A 21,667-nucleotide genomic window follows, 5' to 3' on the forward strand; every position below is an offset into this window, starting at 1 on the left:
ACAAGGCCATACCTCCTAGTCCTTCCCAAACAGTTCCATCAACTGGGGACCAAGTATTCAGACATGAGCCTGTGATGCCAGTCTCATTCAGACCACCACACCCCACGTGCCCTGCTACTACAGTCAATGTACAGAATAGGAGATACCTTACAGTGGAGATCTGGGCAAGAGAAATGTATTGGCCTAGTGATAGAGGAAAATTTTAGGAAAAGAGAGCACTAAGGTGAGACTAGAAAAGCTCTCTAGCTGAAACATGACAGAAGAAAGCTAGGTGAATAGCTTATAGTGGAGTGGATGAGTTTTCATTAAGAAAAGAAGCAATGGTTACTTAACACTTCAAAGAGCACAGTTTGAAGAAAACTGAGTGAAGGAAATGCTTGCTCTGAAGAAGGATAAGGGAAAGGTATGAATAGAATTTAAGTTAGTGTGAGGACAGCCAAATTATTTTTGTTTTGTAAAAAAAAAAAAAAATGAGTTTTTGTGTATGGATCTTCCTTACTTGTGTATCTGCACCACCAGGCATACAGTGTCACAGAGGCCAGAGAGGGTGTCAGATCCTCTGGGACTGGAATTTCAGGTGCTTGTGGGTGCTAGGAACTGAACTTGGGTCCTCTAGAAGATCACCCATCTCTCCAGCACTATACACCCAGCCATTGTAAGTGTAAAATGTAGATTGATCCAGCTGGGGGTGGGGGGAGCTGAAAAGATTCCAGAAGGATAGAATTGGTTGGAAGAGGGCTACCTATTGTAATTTAACATGAAGGAGAGGAGTTATGTGGTTATAGGCAGTTTATAGGTTTGGGGGTGGGGTGACAAGGTGGAGACTTCCAAAGAGGAGTAGTGAGATCATTTTGACTGCTTTGGGATTAAACATGCACAGTTCATGCCTTGTACTTAGGACACGGCAGGGAAGAAATGCACAAAACAAGGTAAGTAAACAGGCATTCCCTGACCAAGCCATGTGGATAAAGTGCTTGAGAGAGGGACTGGATAAGACTGGTAAGGCCATTTCTCATAACCCTAGAGTAGAAATAGAAAATGCTCATTTCTGGGCATGAGAACCAATAAAACACACTTACTAGGAATGGATGTTAAGGGGAGGAAATAGCTCTCAAACTCTGATTTTTCCAATTAGTATTTGAGTTTGTATACTGTTGGGGTAGATTTTTGTTTAAGTATTGATTTCCTCTCAAAGGAGGGAGAGCCTCTAGTGGTCCCAGTATAGTCTCTAAGACCGCAGGACCACTTACCATCCTCCCTACCCTGCCCCAAGCCCACCACTGCCCTCCATGCCAAGAACACAGAAAGGTGCTTCGTTGCAATATTTTTATTGCATCTGGATCGAGTCAGCCAGACCATCCCAGTCTTGGAGAAGGTAAACAACAAAAAAAGCCCAACAATGTTCTTGCCTTACCTTCCTCCCACCCCTGCCCCACAACTGCACAGCAATGTCCAAACACATTTGGTGACAAGAACAATTGCAAAAGTGGTCTAGGAACTACATTATGAATTGTCCCACACAAGACACAATTGGCTTCCTTCTGAGTTAGGTATTTTTACATAAACTACATGAATTTTTTTTTTATTACATCAAAGACAACAGAATAGATTTTTTCACAAGAAACAACAGGATACCAAAGTTACATGCGAGGATTTGTAAAGAAACAAGGTTGGCTGTCACAAATGGCTAGAGCTAAGTAAAAACTGAACAGTTGGTAGCAAAGGACCAAGCATAGACCCTCTGGTTTTTGATGCCATGGAAACTTCACAGAGCTCTACTCTGAGGTCCTGACTGGCAACAGAGATCATCCTAGAGAACAGAAATTGCTCAGATACAATTTTTTTTAAGCTCAGGAGAATACATGGAGCTGGTACCTGGCAGCAAGGTGAGACACGTGGAAGATACCATACACTGGCTCAAAGAGTCTGAAGTAAATGTGGAGACCTATGATGTATGGAGGAGTGGAACGTAGGCTATCTTCATCTATGGCGGGAGCAGTGACAAGAACATAGGTTGAATGATGCCAGGTGTAAACAGCATTGTTTTGTTATTAAAAGACAAGTGTATCTAGCCAACCAAAAGCTGCGTTCATGTTGGGGGCTGGCTGATCTGCATCTCTGGTTAATCTGTCTCTGTACCCTCAGCTTTAGTCAGTGAGACTGCAGTTAAGATGCCAAAAGAGATATAGTCTCAGGGCCAGACCATGGGACAGAACATTGGGAAGAAGACCATGACCTGCTTCTGAGCCATGGAGCCATAGGAACATGCTGACTTCCCCAGACACAAGGACCACTGTTAGGAGACTGGTCTTCATGCCATTTCCACAGCTCAGGACCGAGTAAATCGTGTGGGAACTTGTCAGAAAAAGATTCCTTCCAATTTATTAGCTGATCTTAGATCTCACAAGGTGGATCACTTAAAGGGAAAGAATATAGGACTGAAAAACAGCCTTTCTCCACAGTTGAGCACCGGTGTCAATGCAAAGATTCTGCTCTCTGTCTGTCTCCTGTGCATCCTCCATGTCTGCCCTACAGAGTAATGACAATATTCAACACTGCAGCTATAGATAGTCCATTTTGACTTATTTGGGGGGAAGAAAGCATCCTGGACATACTAAAGCTTTAGTGCCAGACAGGGATTCCTTATATCTTAGCCTGATCATGGACCTGCTTCAGCAAGTTCAATCAGGTAAAGTCAGCAAACAGCCTGGCATTACCTGGTAAACTGAGATTTCAGGCTGGCAATTTTGAGAAAGGCAGGGAGGGCCTTGAGATCAATTTCCTCTCATTCTCAAAAGAGAATGACATGCCTTTTCTTTCTATCCTTACTTTGATGACAACTTTCCAAAAATGTTGCTCTCTCTCTAATACTGTGGTTCTCTCTAGACACTGTCACCAAAGTAAATGTTCAGGGAAAATGATGTTCCTCTTTATTTTGGCCCCCCACATGTGATCTTCCCTGATAGAAGCCTATGAGCCAAGACCCAGGTACTGGCTGCTTGACTTGTTCAACTAGAATGCCTGACTGCATAGCATTAGGCTCAAGCAGCTGAGTCACACTGAGTCTGTTATGGCTCCAGGATTGGCTCTGAAGCAGCTGGACTCTGTTAAATGAGTATGAAGCCAGGAATAGATGCCTGTCCTCTACCTAACGAATTTCACTTAGCTAGAAGGCCTAAGCCACATGGAGCAGAAGATTCCTGGCCTAAAATCACAGCCACTGAAGCATGAAGAAAGGATGTGACACTAACTCAGTGGCAAACAGGAAAGCTTGTAGATCTTCCCCTCAGATAGTCTCAACTCCAAGCTGTAGTAGCCCCTCTCTTGGCAAAAGCTTCAGCCACATTGCAGAATGTGTAATGTGATGGGCCCTTCACCCTGGACACAAGGGCCCACGTGTCTGTGATTCACTGAGGTCTCTGACCACAAACTGAGTCGTCCTTTAGCTACCTATGGCTCCCTAAACCCTACCCAGAAAAGGAAGGGGAGATGAAGGCAAATTAATCCTTGTATAGTTTTGGCAAGGCTTTTAAACTTGGGGGAACACACAACGATGTTGTTCTCTATCATTATTTGGTATATATCAAGCCATCTAAAAGCACTGGATTGCACCTTTTCTTTACTCATAAAACTAGTTACAAAGGTTTCAAACATCATTCTTTAGGCTAAAGAAACACCACACAAGCACCGACTTCAATATGACTCAAAGCTCACTATCTCCACAAGACAATTCTATTCATCTCAAAAACAAGGCCAGGGCAAAAGGAAACACACTGACCAATTTTAGTGTTTGTTAAAACTCACACTTGTAGTTTTCTGTCAAGTTTTGGTACAGAAGTGTACATTCAGCTACTAGTGTTACCTTCTCCCCTTAGACCCTGGTCTGACAATGTTGCTTTGTTGGTTCATGAACATAGTGCGTTAGAGGGAGGAGATGGTAAGATTCTGAAGCCTAAATTATGCTGATAAAATTGACTGAAGGGGTCTTTTGCCTCCTTGGTTTAGATTCTGTAAATGAAATCCCACACCTCCCTATTTCCTTTGGTTGCCTTTTTCCACCCAAACCAAACCCCATCTTATCACAGAACCAAAGTTAGCTGCTTCTTATGGGGGGAGAGTATAAAAGCAAAACAACTCCCAACAAAACCATGACCCGCTGCATTCTCAGAGCTGAAGACAAGAGGACATGGACTCTTAAGAGGCTTCCAAATAAAAACCCCACCCCCACCCACAACAAGTCTAACTCTTCTGTTCAAGGTGCCTGACAACAAAACAAATCCCCCATGAAACCAGTTTCTGCTTCCAGCTCAGTACATGAGTGCAGCAGCACAGCGAGTCCAGAGACCCCGGGCCCCTCGTTTATCCCCAAATCCTGGCCAGCTACTGCTCGGCCTCTCCATTTCACATCCACAGAATCACTTGTGCAAAACAAGCAGTCTACGTAGAAAGAATGCCCTCGTCATAGTCTAATTAAAACCATAGGAAAATGCTGGAGAGCCATGTCTCTTCCCACCCTGCTTATCTGCAGAGTGAGGGCATCTGTGCATGGACAGGGTAGGCGAGCCTGACGTTGAGGGAGTCATTGTGCTGAACCAGGGATGTCTGCTGGTAATGGAGCACCAGCTCCTTCAGCGAGCTGTACAGGTTGTAGGGTTCTGCAAAGCCGTATCCTCGAGCCGTGCTGTAGATCACACAGTGCTTCACTTCCCCGTCCGCGCTGTAACAATACCACAGAAAATGCTAAGGCAGGTTGGTCACAGTAGACAGGGAAGTCCAGAGCAACAGTTACACAAAGGATCCCATGCACAAGTAGCTGTCAATCAGGCATCACTGTGCCTCTTAAAGGCTTGACTTCAGATACTTAAAACAACCATAAATTCTACGTAAACCTAACCTCTCAGCCCTCAATCCCTGTCATTCCACATACATGTCTGTCCTTTGTTAATCCCTCCTCAGTGTTGGTTGCTATCGCTTACAATCATGAGCTCTGAAATCAAGGTGGTAGTGCTACAACTTCCTTTCTTGAGATTGTTTTGGTTATTTTAGGTCCTTTGCATTTCATAGGACTTTTAGAAAACTTATTTCTGCAAATATTCAGCTAGGACTTTGGATTTTGTTAGGATTGTGCTAACTTCGTAGACTAATTTTATGAAGTACTGATATTTCAAATATTTTTTGAGGAAAGAAAATGAAGTTTATTGTGTTTCAAGGAGCTGAGTAAGTGTAATAGAACAGGAAAACTGCCTCTAGACAGTGGGTTTCAACTTGTGTGTGGGTCCTGACCCTTTGGGGGTTGAAATATCCTTTCACAGGGGCCACCTAAGACCCTTAGAAAACACAGATATTTACACTATGATTATAGCAGTGGCAAAATTAGTTACAAAGGAGCAATGAAATTATGGTTGGGGGTCACCACATCCTGAGGGTTGCAGCATTAGGAAGACTGAGAACCACTGCTGTAGATATTAACATACAGACATCTTCACTGACTAAACTCTTTAGCGTCATTCAATCAGTCACATTTCTCAGATGTCACTATACAAATTGGTTTAATTCCTTAGCATTTCATAATTTTAAATGGCATGTCACCTCATTTTCGGGTTACTCATTACTAACACACAGAAATACAGTTTTGTATAAACTGGGCATAGTAGCACCCATCACCTGGGAAGTAGAGGCCTGATTATCGGAAGCTCGGGGTCATAATCAGGTATACAACAGATTTAAGTAAGACGTGCCTGGAGTACATGAGAGCCTATCCAAAAATAAATGTAGATAAATGAGTATGTGTGTGGGCAGAGGGAGAGAGAGAAAACCTGTAACCTCCATACACCTATTTTACCTCTTCCAATCACAATGTCCTTTTCCCCCCATTCTGTAGGCTGTCATTTTGTCTAAATGATGGTGTCCTTTGTCATGCAGCAGCTTTTCTGTTTTATGGAGTCACATTTATTAGTGTTGATCCTAGTGCCTGTGCTAACAGTGCTCTGTTCAGAACGTCTTTTTCTGTGCCAATGAATTCAAAGCTATTTTCCAATTTCTTTTTCAGGCTCAGTGTATTTGGTTTTATGTTGATGTCTTTAATCCATTTGGAGGTGAATTTTGTACAGGGTGATAAGTATGGATATATCTGAATTCTTCTACATGCAGACATCCAGTTAGACCAGCACCATTTGTTTAAGATGCTGTCTTTATTCCAGTGTATATTATGACTTCTTCATCAAAAATTAGATGTCCATATGTGTGTGAATTTATGTCTAGGTCTTCAATTCTATTCCATTGACCAATGTTGTCTGTTTTTGCACCAATACCATGATGTTTGTATTACTGTAGCTCTGTAATACAACTTTGAAATTGGGGGTGGTGACACTTTCAGCAGTTGTTGTATTGTTCAGATCGTTTTAGCTCTCCTGGGTGTTTCCAGATGAAGCTGAAAATTGTACTTTCAGGATCTGTGAAGAACTGTGTTGGAATTTTGATTGGGATTGTATTGAATCTGTCGATTACTTTTGGCAGGATAGCCATTTTTACCATTTGAATCCTACATGGGAGATCTTCTGAGATCTTCAATTTCTTAAATTATTTGAATGATGTTTCTATCTTACATGTCTTTCACTTGCTTGGTTAGCATTACCCCAAGACATTTTACATTATTTGAGGATATTGTGAAAGGTGTTGTTTCCCTGATTTATCAGCTGACTTGTTATTCGCATGTAGGAGAGCTACTGTTTTTTGTAAGTTTTGTATTCAGCCTCTTTGCTGAAAGTGTTTATCAGCTGTAGGAGACACAGACACGCTACTGCCTTCCTTTTCTTGTTATAAGACTTCAAATCTGGTGAGAACTGCCCTCCCTGTCATTTCAACTCACACAATTTAAGTAGAGTAAGGCAAACAAAAGTGGGATGCTGTAAGGAGTCCTACTCTTAGATGACTAACACAGTATACTATGTATACTTTTCCATCCTGCCTCATTTTCTTCCATAGACAGCATTCATGCTTTAGGATCCAGTTCTAACACCTCTTCCACAAACCTCTAACTCCCTTACCAGAATGAATAAAGTTAACACACAAAATAACTGGTTTCAATGTGACTTTTTAAAGTCACATTTAAAATTACTTTTATTTCTTTATGGTGGGGCACACATATTGTGTATGCATGGCATACATGTGAAATCAGTGGATACCTTGAAGGAGTTGCTTTCTCCTTGTACCATGTGAGTCTTGAACTCAGGTCATCAAGCTTGGTGACTAAGTGCCTTTACCTACTGAGCCATCTTGCTGATCCCAGTAGAATTTTTGAGACATATGTGTATCTTGATCATATATTCCCCTGGCTATCCGCTCTCTATCGTACCCTCGAGGTGCCCCCCCCCAACCCCCATTCTCCCAAATAGTGTGTCTTCTACTTTTTTTTTTTATTTGAGACAGGGTTTTTCTGTGTAGCCTTGACCGTCCGTCTTTCACTTTTATGTTATTTATATTCTCTGTGTGAAAGAAAACATCCATAGTTGTCTAAGCCATGTGCTCTTTGAGAGCAGTCACTTAGCACTTTCTTTGCTTTCTACTCTGTCTTACAGTCTCGTCATTATTACCATAACAACATTAGTAGGTAGCACGTACTTCAGAGCCAAGTATTATTATCACCTTTGCTTTACAGGTGAGATTAGACAAGGGACAGGTAAGTTACATGCATACCCACGTTACACAGCAAGGAAGCAGCAGGGCCAGACTAAAATCCATTACATCCTAAAACCATTAAACACTGATGGCCTAAGTAAGCCACGAGTCCTTATCACCATACTCTAATTCCATCTCAATTTTATGATGACTTTCATTAATTATTTCCCCAGAGAAGACTTACACCACAGAACAAGCATAGCATCCTTTCTTGCTACTTTCACGAATTAAGAATGCACCATCTGGTTTCCCATAAAGCAAGTCCTCTGCTTGTACTCGGTTGACATCTTCCACAAACCAGGTTTTTTCATCATAATGTGGCAGATTCTCATCTTCTTCATTAATAAAATAGCTTCTAAAAGTTAAATTTTGAAATATTATTCTAGAAATCAGTTTTCTTTTATCTAAAACTAATAAAATGTTATTCTTCATCTTTATTAAATAACAAAGTAAAATTGTAATTAGGTGAATTTTAAACAACTTTACCACTTAACTCTGGTGCAGAAACTACAGTACTCATTTAATAAGCTAAGGCATCTGAGTGGCAGTGTATGCATCTAATCTAAGTCTCATGTGTGCAACATATTCTTCAGGCAACTCAGTTCAAAAGGGGTGCAAAGTTCTCTGTTCTACTAGTGACACTGAGTGCTAACTATCCACACACATGATGGGAGGAGCCTTACACTGAGAACAAAGCCCTCTGGCAGGAGGAACTTACTCAGCATCCTCGTTCTTGATCCCCAGCCAGGCATTCAGGCGCTTCTGCCTCACTCCTTTGTGATTGAGCCATCTGCCAAGAGGGAAGACACTGTGTCAGACTCTAACTGTCTAGACAAGTAAATATGTCAAAACCAGTCTGAGCTTTCAAAGTCCAGGAGCCTCTTATTTTCCCTAGAAAATAAAGTGGCCAGAATTTTCCCTAAATTAATATCTCTATTATTTTCCTTAGTACCACAATCGATTTTTTCTGGAAAAGGAAGAAACGCAGAAAACTTTTAAATTGGGCATTTTCTTTCTTTTTTTTCTGTAAGTCCACACACACCCTTGCATTCAAACATAGTGGAGGCCCATGGTCTAAAACAGGAGTAAACACTTTCATTTCCTGGAGAGATGACTTAGAAGTTAAGAGCTCCTGCATTCAATTCCCAACACCCCATGGTGGCTCACAGCCATCTGTAATGAGGTCTGGTGCCCTCTTCTGGCCTACAGGCAGAACACTGTATACATAATAAATAAATAAGAATAAAGCAAAAGCAAAAACCCTTTCATGGAGGCTAGAGAAACAGCTCAGTGGTTAAGAGCTCACACTGAGATGGAGAGGTGGCTCACAACTGTCTGTAACTCCACTTCCAGGGTACCTGACACCCTCATACAGACATGCATGCAGGCAAAATACCTATCTACATAAAATGAAAATTATTTAAAAAGCACACATTGCTCTTACAAAGAACCCCAATTCAGTTCCCAGGATCCATATAGTGGCTCACAACTACCTACAACCCAGCTCCATGGGGATCTATTGCCTCTGGCCTCCACACTGTCCACCCGAACTCATACACATAATTTTAAAATAATAAAAATAAGTACTTTTAAAAATACACTCGTTCATCACCAACCAAATCTCCTTTCCTTGTCATTCAATATCATCATAAATGTCATCTCGGGGCCCTCTGCTCTGATTGTCATCCCGACTAAGGCTGACTCGTCACCATTTTATTAGTTTTCAGAGTCCCAGCAAAATTCATTTTTTTGTTTTTTTGAGACAGGGTTTCCCTATGTAACAGCCCTAGCTGTCCTGGCACTCAATCTGTAGACCAGCTGGCCTTGAACTTACAGAGATCTGCCTGCCTCTGCCTCTCAAGTGCTGGGATTAAAGGCGTGCGCCACCACTGCCCCCCAAGATTCATTATTTTGTATTTTTAATGTTTATGCTTGTCTCCCCTACAAAACTATACATTGTTTGAAGAGATTTCTCTTATGCTATGGTTATGCTGCCATTTTTTTAAATATTATGTATGCAGTGTTCTGTGTCTATATTTGGAAATCTATTCCACCCTGCTACAAGTTCAGGAGAGCCTATTTCCTTGTCTTTAAGATGTCAGCTAATGGCTGCAGGATGTCCTAGCCTTGGTGGTGAATAGCTCCTAACTAAGTAACAACAGCCCTAGGCCAAGGTGAGTATTATACTCACCCTGAAGGTTGGGTGACATATGGTGTTATGGAGTGCCTGAACGCTAAGGAGTGCCTTTAGGATTAAGGGAAGTAATTGCTATCTGCCCTTTATACATATTAATAGATGTCTTCTGCCATTGCCCTCACCTTTGGATGGTTACTTAAGATGATGCATCAAAAAACTGGGGCTTTCAGTATTAACTGATATTGCCCTCCTGATATGACTAAATATCTGTCTTTTCTTTAACAACGACAGCTAGCCTTCCCTCATCCACACTCCCCCAACTCAGGATGGACCCAGGGCTCTTTGGCTGGTTCTGATCGCAGCCCGGAGACACCAGGCCGCCACTTATGGACCCACAACAAGGGGCCAATACAGACTGGCCCAGACAGTTCTGCTTACATGTACACCTGCAGGCCAAAAGAGGGCGCCAGATCTCATTACAAATGGTTGTGAGCCACCATGTGGTTGCTGGGAACTGAACTCAGGACCTCTGAAAGAACAGCCAGTGCTCTTAACCTCTGGGCCATCTCTCAAGCCCCCTATTGCCAATTTCTTAAACAGTGCATGCACAAAGATAATCAATATTCAGTAAATATTTACTGGTAGGATGTTTTTAAGAACTATCTTCACAATCTAGGATCACCTTAGTATCTGCCACTGACCCCAAGTACATTATATAACCTGCATCACACCTAAGTGTTTAAAGCTCTAAAAGGCAGATTTTTGAAGACTTTCTCAGGAAGACTTGCCCTTCACTTAACTTGAATTTCATTTGTGATACTTAGTGAAGCAGGAAAAGAGATAAAATGAAGTTTAGTCATTTTATATCAATCATCTGATCCTACCCCACTATACCATCACTTCTTTTAGAAAAATATCAGACCCCTTTCTCTAAACATCCTTAGCACCAACATGCTCTTTGCTTAAAGAAACTGTACTAAGAGATAAGCACACTTCGGAAGAAACTTAAATTGAAAAAGTTGCAACATGATTTCTCCTGAGTCCTCACATTTTCCTTCTTTCTGTCTGTTGCTCTGGTGGTGGTAGTATTGTGTGAGTAGGTGTATGTGTATGGGGGTATATGTGGGTCGGTGGTTTTGTGTGGTGGTAGTATGGTGTGGTGTGTAAATGGGTGGGAAGGTGTGGATATATGTGGGAAGAGGGGGTTAGGGGGTGGAGAAAGTGCAATTAGATAGAGTACATGTGGAAAATTCCTTTACACTGTGTGAAGATATGTATCACTGTGACTGCGTTAATAACAAAGCTGACTAGACAATACCTGGACAGGTAGAGGTTAGTGGGGACTTGCAGACAAAAAGAGAGCAATGAAGAAGGGGAGGAGTCTCAGAATCACAAGGAGACTTGGAGAGAAGGTGAACTTTACCTACTGAGAAAAGGTACCAAGCCACGTGGCAGAGCATAGATAAGAAATAAGGGCTAATTTAACATTTAAGAGTTAGCTAGTAACAAGCCTGAGTTATTGGCCAAGCATTTATAATTAATAATAAGTCTCAATGTGGTATATTTGAGGGTGGCTGCCAGGACACAAAGAAGCTCCACCTATAATCACAGGCTGTGTAGGTTTCATTCCCAGCACCCATAAGGCATCCTCACACCTATCCGTAACTCTAGTCCCAAAGGATCCAACATGGAGTGCCTCCGAAGGAATATGGTCTAAGTCAGGGTTTCTGTTGCTTTGAAGAGACACCATGACCATGGCAACTCTTATAAAGGAAACATTTAATTGAGGTGTCTCACTTACAGTTTCTGAGGTTCAAGGGACTGATATGTGAAAAAAGCTTGTTCTGAGGTTCAGTCCATTATCATCATGGTGGGGACAAGGGCAGCATGCAGGCAGATATGCTGGAGCTGAGAGTCCTACATCTTGCAGGCAACACTAAGTCAACTGACTGTCATAGTAACTGAAGCTTGAGAAAGAGACCTCAAAGCCCACCCCCACAGGGACACATTTACTCCAACAAAGCCATACCTCCTAATAGTGCCATTCCCTTTGGGGGTCATTTTCTTTCAAACTACCACAGTTCATATACATACATAAATAAATGTAGGCAAAATACTCATGCACATAAAAATAAAGAAAAATGTTTTTTAAAAAAGTATTGTTTTTTACTACTGAAAGTATCTCAAGTACCTACTGTTGAAATCCTGGCATCATGCTGACCCTGCCCCCTGACAACTAGCAGGGTACACACACTGGCATTCAGACAGATACTTAGACAGCTCAAAGGGCCCTATGTTGTGTGGCTACATCATGTGTTATGTGGCTGCGTAAGAACTCTGTACACATGTGCAAGCTTTCCGTTTTAAGAAAGCATCTTCTGCCTGTTCTCCCTTTCCATTTCTGCTCCTGGTCAGCAAACACCTACCCTTCCTTTGGCGCTCCCTTTCCCAATAAACGCCACATGGGTTTTGTGTTTTGTGGCTACAGCAAACAACACCTACTATACACACACTTTTCTTATTTAAACACAAATTTCATTTTTTATAGAGATACTTTTTATAGAGATACTTTAGGGAGAGGAGGCATGGCACTTAGTGGAGGTCAGAGAACACAGAATTACAGAGAACAGAATTTACAGGAGTTGGTTCTTTCTTTCCACCATGTGGATCCCAGGCACTGACTGAAATCAGGTTGTCGGGCTTGGTGGCCTTTCCCACTGAGTCATCTTGCCAGCACATTTCTTTTCCTTTTTAAACAGTGCCTCATGGAACCCAGGATGGCCTAAAACTTGCTATGTAGCTGAGGCTGGCCTTGAACTCCTGGTTCTACTGCTTTTGCCACCTGAGAACTGGGATCACAGACATGTGTCACCACATACCAAATTTTATTTCTCAAGCATAAAAATCCTTTAAGGAACTACCTGTTCTACTTACTTTTTTGTAGAATTTACCCTGAAGGAATAATTCTTCTTCTGTGATTCTATCACAAAACTACAGTTCCTAGTTTTAAAACATCAACATACTTTTAATTTTTTAAGATTTATTTTATATTATAACTGTTTTGCCTACATGTATGCCTATGCATCATGCATGTGCCTGATACTCACAGAGTTCAGAAGAGGGCATATCCCCTGGAACTGGAGTTATGAGCCACCATGTGGGTGCTGGGACCCACACCCAAGCCCTCTGGAAGAACAGCAGTGTTGTTAACCACTGAGCCATCTCTCCAGCCCCAACATGTATATTTACTCTATAAAACTTTGCTAATTTTGTCTGAGAGTTTCTAAGTATTTGCATGAAGTAGAGTACTACATTCTGACTTGATTTGTGCCATTCTGGGACCTCCTACTACTATAGGGCCACATTCCTAAATTCTTACATATTGCTTTCTAGTTTTCAAGTTCTTCTCCCATTGACAACATTTCTGGTTTTACTAATACCTGATGCTGGTGTGTACCTCAGCATTCAGCCCAGACTACTCACACAAGGTGCTGATCCCGAATCTTACGCAGCTGGATCAGGTCAGGTTTGATGCTATTCATTTTTTTATCTATTTCCCGGTTGTCCAAAGCTTGTTTCTTCAAGTCCTGCTCCAGGCGCACTTTGCTATCATGAATCTCACCAAGACGTGATTTCAACTTATCATAATTCATCATAATTCTGTGAAAACATGACATATTTAGGCTAAAATATAAACAGAAGCAGAGGGTCAAGAAGCATAAACAAGGTCCTAATATCTTGTTGGGCTTGTTTGTGACCGGGTCTCACTATGCTACACAGGCTGGTCCTCTTGCTTCAGCCTCTGGAACAGCTGATTATAGGCACATGTCACAATTCCCAGCCGAGTACCATAAAAGCATGACTATGATAGACATAGGTGCTGGGCTATATTGGGGGGCAGGCGGGAACCAGCATGTCTATTCTTATGCAATTGAATGGGCATATGTTATACTGGGATCAGGACCAAACACTGCATGAACACTTATACAACACCCCTAAATGGAAGACTCTTCTGGAAAAGGTTATGTCTAACCTAAGTCCTACAGGATGGGTAAGAATTAAGAATTTACAGAGGTAAGGAACTGGAGAGATGGCTCTACAGAGGTAAGGAACTGGAGAGATGGCTCAGCAGTTAAGAGCACTGACTGCTCTTCTAGAAGACCCAGGTTCAATTCCCAGCACCCACATGGCAGCTCACAACTGTCTGTAATTCCAGGATCCAACACCCTCACATAGACAAACAGGCAAAAAGCACCAATTAAAAAAAAAAAAAAAAAGAAGACACATAAAAAAGAATTTACAGAGAATAAGAGAAAACACATAAAAGAATTTACAGAGAATAAGAGAAAACACATAAAAAAAGAAGAGATGGCATTTGGTACCATGCATTACTGTGAACAGCCAACAGTTCCATATACCATTTATATGGGCAACTTGAGGGGGTATAAACAAACAAGACAAAAATTATTAATGAAGAAAAAAGTCTTATTTCATTACTCACTTGGAGGTATTAAGAACACTCACCGTTCAATCTCCTTTTCATTCCCCTCTCTGCGAAAACGCTCAATATATTCTTTACTGTGTTGTTCTTGGGTATGACACTGCTCCTCAAATATTTTAATAGTTTCATTAAAGGCTTCAATTGCAGTCCTCTTCATCTGTATTTCCTACAGGAGGAAAAGAAACAATATATACTTTATAACTAGGCAGGGTGGTTCCCGACTATAATCTCAGCATTCAGGAGGCAAGTAGGAGGAGGATCAGGAATTCAAGGCCAACCTCATCTAGCAAGCTTAAAGCCACTTTAAGAGAATCCATTTCAAACACACACACACACACACACACACACACACACACACACACACACACACACACTATCATATTTTTACAGTCTTCATCTTAAAACTAATCTTGTAGTTTTGGTTATAACCCTTTATCAGACCAATTATACAGACTAGATAAGTGGTCCAGCCATAACATCTAGCATATGAAAGGCCCTTGATTCAGTCCTCAGCACTTGTGGAGGTGGTGGGGAACTGGAGACGTATCTCAATTGTTAGAGTGCTTGTCTATCGTACACAAAGTACTGGGTCTGAACCCCAGTACCAGGCATGGTAGCACATGTAATCCTAATACTTAGAAGGTAAAGAGACCCAAGGACCAGAATTTAAAGGTCATGATTGGCGACACAGAGTTCAAGGCTACTCTAGATTGTATAACATCCTATCTCAAACAAACAAAAAGATTATTAAGACCCTATAGCAGGGCAAAAACAGTCGCTTTATTCAACCCTTCTCTACTACTTACATATAAAACACTTCCGGTTATAAAATAAATAAAAAGAACCATTACCTAAGATATGGCTAAGAACCACAGAAAGACCTAGCAGTTGCCATGAGACCGACCTTGAACACCATGACTACAAGGATCGTTTTACTGTACACCGATTATTGCAGTACTAATCTCTAAAAGTTAATTGAATGAGTGACTGGAGAGACCAGGAGTTCATATACCAAAATTTAAAGTCTTATTCCCAGAAGAGCTGTGTAGATTCTATTTATTATCCCTTTCATTACTAAACTGCATGCTGAATTTTCCAGATTCATCAGTAATCTGATTAGAAGAAAAAAAGCGGACAGAATATCTGCTAGTCAGATGTACTAAGATGAAAAACTAAAAATCCTACTAAACAGACTTACTAACTCCAAGATCCCAATTAGATTAAGCCATTTAGTCTTCATACATTCTAATGATCTCTGAGGATAGCAAGGTTTTAATATTTTTTATGTTTTATTATATTTTATTTTTTGTATGTATGCATATGTGCACAGCAAGGTGCATGCCTGTGGAAGTCATTGTTTTTCTCCTTCCACTATGTGGGTCCTGGGGCTGAACTCAGGTCATCTCACTTAGAGGCAGGTACCTTTCCGTGCTAAGCCATCTCACTATCCCAGGATACAATACATTACATTAGCATCTGAATCAGGATGGTCCTAAAATCTTCAGAAAGGGCTTAACTCTGGTTCAATGTACTTCTCAGAAAAATAATATTTATGCATAAGATTCCAGAAAGATGGCTAGCCTGTATATTTGTAATTCTAGAAACTCTCACACTAGCAGGACAGTTCTTCAACTACCTTACATTTACTAATTTCAATGAATGGTTACTAAGAACACACTACACCACAAGTACTACCTGATAGACAATAAAGAGAATTTGTGAAACTGAAGCTTGTCACCCAGGACTCAGAGTACATAGATTTCTGAACTCTACTAGGATTTGTGTTCATGTCAAGGTAGAAGTAACCAAATGAAGTTAACTAATTTTTTTAAAAAAATTATTGCTATAGGGAGGCAGGTTTTATGCCATGACATGCATGTAGAGGTCAGAGGACAACGTGGTGAAACTGGTTCTTTCCCTCCACTTTTCCATGGGAGCCAGGATTCAAACTCAGGTCTCCACGATACTGTTGCAAGTACCTTTACCTGTTCACCCATCTCTCTTACCTTTGATTAATTTTGTTATTGCTGTATGGTTTTTTGCTTGTTATAATAGACCTCACTGTATTGCCCAGGCTGGCCTATAATCTGAAGTCCCCCTGCCTCAGTCTCCTAGTCTTAGGGTGATAGGTATATGCTACTATACCCAGTGGCATGTTACAATTTTAATTTTTTTTTTGAGACAGGGTTTCTCTGTGGCTTTGGAGGCTGTCCTGGACCTCACTCTGTAGACCAGGCTGGCCTCAAACTCACAGAGATCCACCTGCCTCTGCCTCCCGAGTGCTGGGATCAAAGTTGTATGCCACCAACGCCCAGCACAATTTTAATTTTTGTCTCATGTACCCCAAATTGGCCTTGAAGTCATTATATGCAACTATGGATGACTTTGAATACCAGATGCTCCTGCCTCTGTCTTCTAAGTGCTGGGATTATAAGCCTCGACAATAAATTAAATTTATTAAATAAAGATGCCAGGCAGGCCTTGGGAAGACTTAAAGGAAGCAAGGGGATTAGCCAGGTTTTTACAAAGTTTTTGAAGCAGGCAGGCAATGCAAACACTGCAAGGTGGAAATCAGGTGTCCTATATTCAAAAACAGTAAGCCAGGAGAGAACAGTGACCAGTTCTAAGGAGTAATGTCCAGGCCAAGAGGATGGCTCAGTGAGAAAAACATCTGACAGACACCAAACCTGAGGACTCACAGGGAAGGAAGAGAACCAACCACTGGAAGCTGTCCTCTGACATACACATGCTGTCGAATGCACACACACTTACACACAATAAATAAAGCCGGGCACTGATAGCACACACCTTTAGTCCCAGCACTCTGGAGGCAGGGGCAGGTGGATCTCTGTGAGTTTGAGAATAGCCTAGTCTACAGGGTGAGTTCCAGGACAGTCAGAGCTACACAAAGAAACCCTATCTCAAAAAAAGAAAACATTATTAATGAACTAAAGTCAGAGCCAGGCATGGTGGCACACATTTACAATCCTAGCATTCATGAGGTAGAGACAGTATGTTAAGAAATTCAGGCTTGCCTCAAGCATATAATGAGCTCACACCTTTTTTTTTTTTTTAAACTTTAGAGAACCCTGACTAATATAGAGTTTGGGGATTATGTTGAGGGTTTTGTTTGTTTGTTTTTTAAAAACAAGGAGTAAGCCTGTGGCAATAGCTCAGTCAGCAAAGCACTTGCCACACTAGCTAAAGAACTGAATCTGGTCCCAGAACCAACATATAAAGGACATGCACAGTCATGTGCTTATGATCCCCATGTTGGAGAAGTAGAGACAAATGGGCCTCTGGGACTCACTTGCCAGCCAGCCTAGTCTATTGGACAACCTTCAGACAGAACCTATCTCAAAAAACAAAGTGGGCAATGCCATATGAACAACACCTGAGCTTGACCTCTGTCCTCCACACATGCACTAAAACAAACACAAGAGTACAATTTAGGGGCTGGAGGAATGGCTCAGGGGTTAAGAGCACTGACTGTTCTTCCAGAGGTCCTGACTTCAAATCCCAGCACCCACATGGTGGCTCACAACCATCTTGAATGAGATCTGGTGCTCTCTGCTAGCATGCGGACAGAAGACTGTATACATAATAAAAAAATAAAATCTTAAAAAAAAACGGGGGGGGCTGGCAAGATGGTTCAGAGGTTAAGAGCACTGACTGCTCGTCCTGAGTTCAATTCCCAGCAACCACATGGTGGCTCACAACCATCTGTAATGAGATCTGGTGCCCTCTTCTAGCCTGCAGGCATACATGCAGACGGAACACTGTATACATAGTTAAAAAAAAAAAAAAAGAGTACAACTTAACCTAAGTTTTACAATTATCGCCCTGACTGATAAGGTGAAAACTGATTTAGGAGATGAGAAGTGGAAGGTGGGGGGGGGGCAAGAATATCAGTTAGAAGGCTTCTGCTGAGGATGAAGACATTATAGCTTGAATCTGGAGTGTTCCCCCAAGGGCTCATGTGTTAAGGCTTTATGGACAGCTTCCTGAAAGCGGGGAGGAAGTGGAACCTTCAGGAAGTTAGGTCACTGGAAGCACTCCTTTAAAGGGGCTAGCAGAACCCTGGCTCCTCTCCCTCTCCTCTGATACTGCACTGAAACATGTAAAACTGCGATTCAAAGCAAACCTTTCCCCCTTTGAGGCCGACTCTCTCAAGTATTCTGTCGTTGTATGTTACATGTTATGTCTCTTACACATCCCCCAAATGGCCAAGAACTGGCAATGCAGACCAGGCTGGCCTCAAATTCACAGAGTTCTGCCTGTCTCGGTCTTCACAGTGCTGGGATTGAAGGTGCCCCGCCACACCCAGTCTTCACAGTGCTGGGATTGAAGGTGCCCCGCCACACCCAGTCTTCAAGTACTTTGTCACAGCAACACAAAAACTAACACATCAGGCAAGAAATGGTGCTAGCTTTGGACAAGGTATAGTAGGAAAGGTGGTGAGAAACATTTGGGTTCTGTATATATACTGAAGACACAGTGAACAGGGTCTATTTGAATGGTCCCAAGCTATAAAAGCCTACTGTAACACTAAGGCTTTGCCTAAGTAAGGAGGAAGATGTGACTGTTTTGAATCAATATAGTAAAGCCTATAGGTAAGCCTTCCTTGAAGTAGAATACCAGATTTCTGCTGAAAAAGTATATGGCCAAAATGTGCTGATCCATAGTTCTGTGTGAAAACTGATTCCATTTTATCTTTTTAATTATTAAGAATTATTTTGAGCTGGGTGGTGTGGCACATACCTTTAATCCCAGCACTCAGGAGGCAGGAGCAGGTGGATCTCTATGGGTCAAGTCCAGCCTGGTCTACAAGAGCTAGTTCCAAGACAACTAGGGCTACACAGAGAAACCCTGTCTCAAAAAACAAAAACAAAAAAAATATTTTGATAACTTTTCTAGCTACTTAATATTTATGCTACATTTGTTGTAACCCTAAATGCATGTGTGTATTTAATATGTGTGTTTCATTTCGATTTTTAAAACATGATTTATGCTGGGCATTGGTGGCACATGCCTTTAATCCCAGCACTGGGGAGGCAGAGGCAGGCAGATCTCTGTGAGTTCGAGACCAGCCTGGTCTACAAGAGCTTGTTCCAGGACAGTCTCCAAAGCCACAGAGAAACCCTGTCTCGAAAAACCAATAATAATAATAATAATAATAATAATAATAATAATAACAACAACAACAATATAAAATAAAAAAACATGATTTATTTACTTTTCTTCTTCTCTCTCCTCCCTCCACTCCTTCCATCATACCCTCTCCCCAGATCCACTCTCCTCCATTTCCCTTCAAAAAAAGAGCAGACCTCCCAGGGATATCAACCAAACAAATATGCCATAACAAGTTACAATAAGACTAGGTACAAACCTTCCTATCAAGGCGAGACAAAGCAATTCAGTAGGAATAAAAGGGTCCCAAGAGCAGGCAAAAAGAGTCAGAGACACCCCCATTCCCACTGTTAGGAGCCCCACAAGAACACCAAGCTACACAGCCATAACATATGCAGAGGACCTAGCTCAGCTATACAAAAAGCCCATGATTGTTGCTATGGTCTCTGAGAGTCCCGCTTAGTTGATTTTGTGGGTCATGTTCTCCTAGTGTTTTCAACCCCTCTGGCTCCTATGAGAGTGATCCTAGCAAAGACTGCCAGAAATGGGGGATATGGAGCCTGAACTGCCATTTCTATAGTGAGGCAAGGTTCCTGGGAAAGCAGCTGGACAGAACAACAACTCAGCCATAGACCTTTGACCCACAATCTGTCCTGCCTGCAACATGTGCTGGGGTAATGGTGATGCAGAACTTGTGGGAGTGGTCAACCAACTGGTTAGTCCAACTTGAAGCCCTGCCATGAGAGGAAGCCCATGCCTGACATTGAATGGATGGCCAGAAACCAGAGGCTAGAAAGCCTAGAAGCCCTGGATAGAACCAAACATGAATATCAAAAAAAAAAAAAATCAATGAAATGATTCTAATAATACCCTGCTATACACATAGAACAGTGCCTGGCCCAATTGTCATCACAGAAGCATCATCCAGCAATTTATGGGAACAGATACAGAGACCCACAGCCAAACACTCAGCAGAGACAGGGAAACCCCACAGAAGAGGGGGAGAAAAGCCTGTAGGAGCCAGAAGGTTTGAGGACATTTATTTATTTTTACCATGTATGTGTCTGGTGTCTAGACCTTAATTTCCAGTTTCAACATCTTTTATTACTTTAGCATTTCTGGATGAATTACCTGTGATGAGTCTAGTGTATGATGGCAGAATGGAGAAAAAGTTATTAAGACTTTTACAGATTAAATCCATTAAAGTGATCAGCATTATATGGATGGTGAAATGGCCATTATATATCATAATATAAGGCTTTACAGTTAGTAAACTAGGGGATTTTTCTTCCAGGGCTAGAAAGCAAAACCAGATTCTATCAATGAGCTATACCCTGGGTATTGCCTCTTCTATTTTATATGACTTTAAAGGAAAATGCATAAAAAAATCATTAATAAAAGAAAAAAATGAATTCACTCTGTAGACCAGGTTGGCCTCCAACTCACAGAGATCCACCTGTCTCTGACTCCTGCGTGCTGGGACTAAAGGCGTGTGCCACCACTGCCCAGCTTGGCACAAACTTCTAATGCTAGCACTTGCACTTGAGAGGTAAAGTCACATAGGTCTCTGTGAGTTCAAGACTAGCCTGGTCTACATAGTGAGTTCAGGCTACCCAGGGCTATATAGTGAGACCCTGACTCAAAAAAATGAGGGGGAAGCAGGGGCAGAGATGCATAATAGTAGTGTTTATGTAATATTACAAAGATTTTTTTAACTGTAAATTAACCCAATTATATACATACTAGGCATAATAAAGAACACTCCAGACAGCAAGAGTAGACTATAGATAATTCTTAAGAAAAAACATAATATTCTCCAAAAATATATCACATTAGGTCACAAAACAAGTTTTAAAAGATTTTATCTTCTTTGAGACTTACTTATTTAATTTTATGTGCATGAGTGTTTTGCATGTATGTTTATATGTGAACCACATTTGTGCCTGATGCCTTCACTCAAAGGAAGGCATTTGGTTTGTGAACCAACATGTGCATGCTGGGAACCAAACCCAAATCCTTTGCAAGAACAATTGCTCTTAAATGCTGAGCCATCGCTCCAGCCCCAAGTTTTAATTAATTTTAAAAGACTAAAATCATACAGAGACTCTTCTCTGATCCACAGTGAAAAGTAGAAATCAATCATAGAAGAAAAACTAAAAAGTAACAAAGATACAGAAATTAAATAACATGCTCCTACACGACTAATGACTCAAAAAATAAAT

At 41.4% G+C, this 21,667-nt stretch overlaps 1 protein-coding gene across 2 annotated transcripts in view; it reads right to left on the minus strand.

Moving 5' to 3' along the window:
- Positions 1-1,312: 1,312 nt before the first annotated feature.
- LOC100774067 (phosphatidylinositol 3-kinase regulatory subunit gamma) overlaps positions 1,313-21,667 on the minus strand; it is a 79,222-nt gene continuing 58,867 nt past the window's right edge. For both annotated transcript variants that reach the window (XM_035439695.1, XM_027402548.2), the window contains 5 exons: positions 14,339-14,481; positions 13,298-13,474; positions 8,396-8,467; positions 7,862-8,032; positions 1,313-4,717 (listed from right to left, as the gene is read on the minus strand). In XM_035439695.1, the coding sequence (XP_035295586.1) occupies positions 4,519-4,717; positions 7,862-8,032; positions 8,396-8,467; positions 13,298-13,474; positions 14,339-14,481 (762 nt within the window). In that variant the 3' untranslated portion in view covers positions 1,313-4,518. The remainder of the gene's footprint in view (positions 4,718-7,861; positions 8,033-8,395; positions 8,468-13,297; positions 13,475-14,338; positions 14,482-21,667) is intronic.

This window comes from Cricetulus griseus, chromosome 2 (genome assembly GCF_003668045.3).
Source record: "Cricetulus griseus strain 17A/GY chromosome 2, alternate assembly CriGri-PICRH-1.0, whole genome shotgun sequence".
NCBI lineage: Eukaryota > Metazoa > Chordata > Mammalia > Rodentia > Cricetidae > Cricetulus > Cricetulus griseus.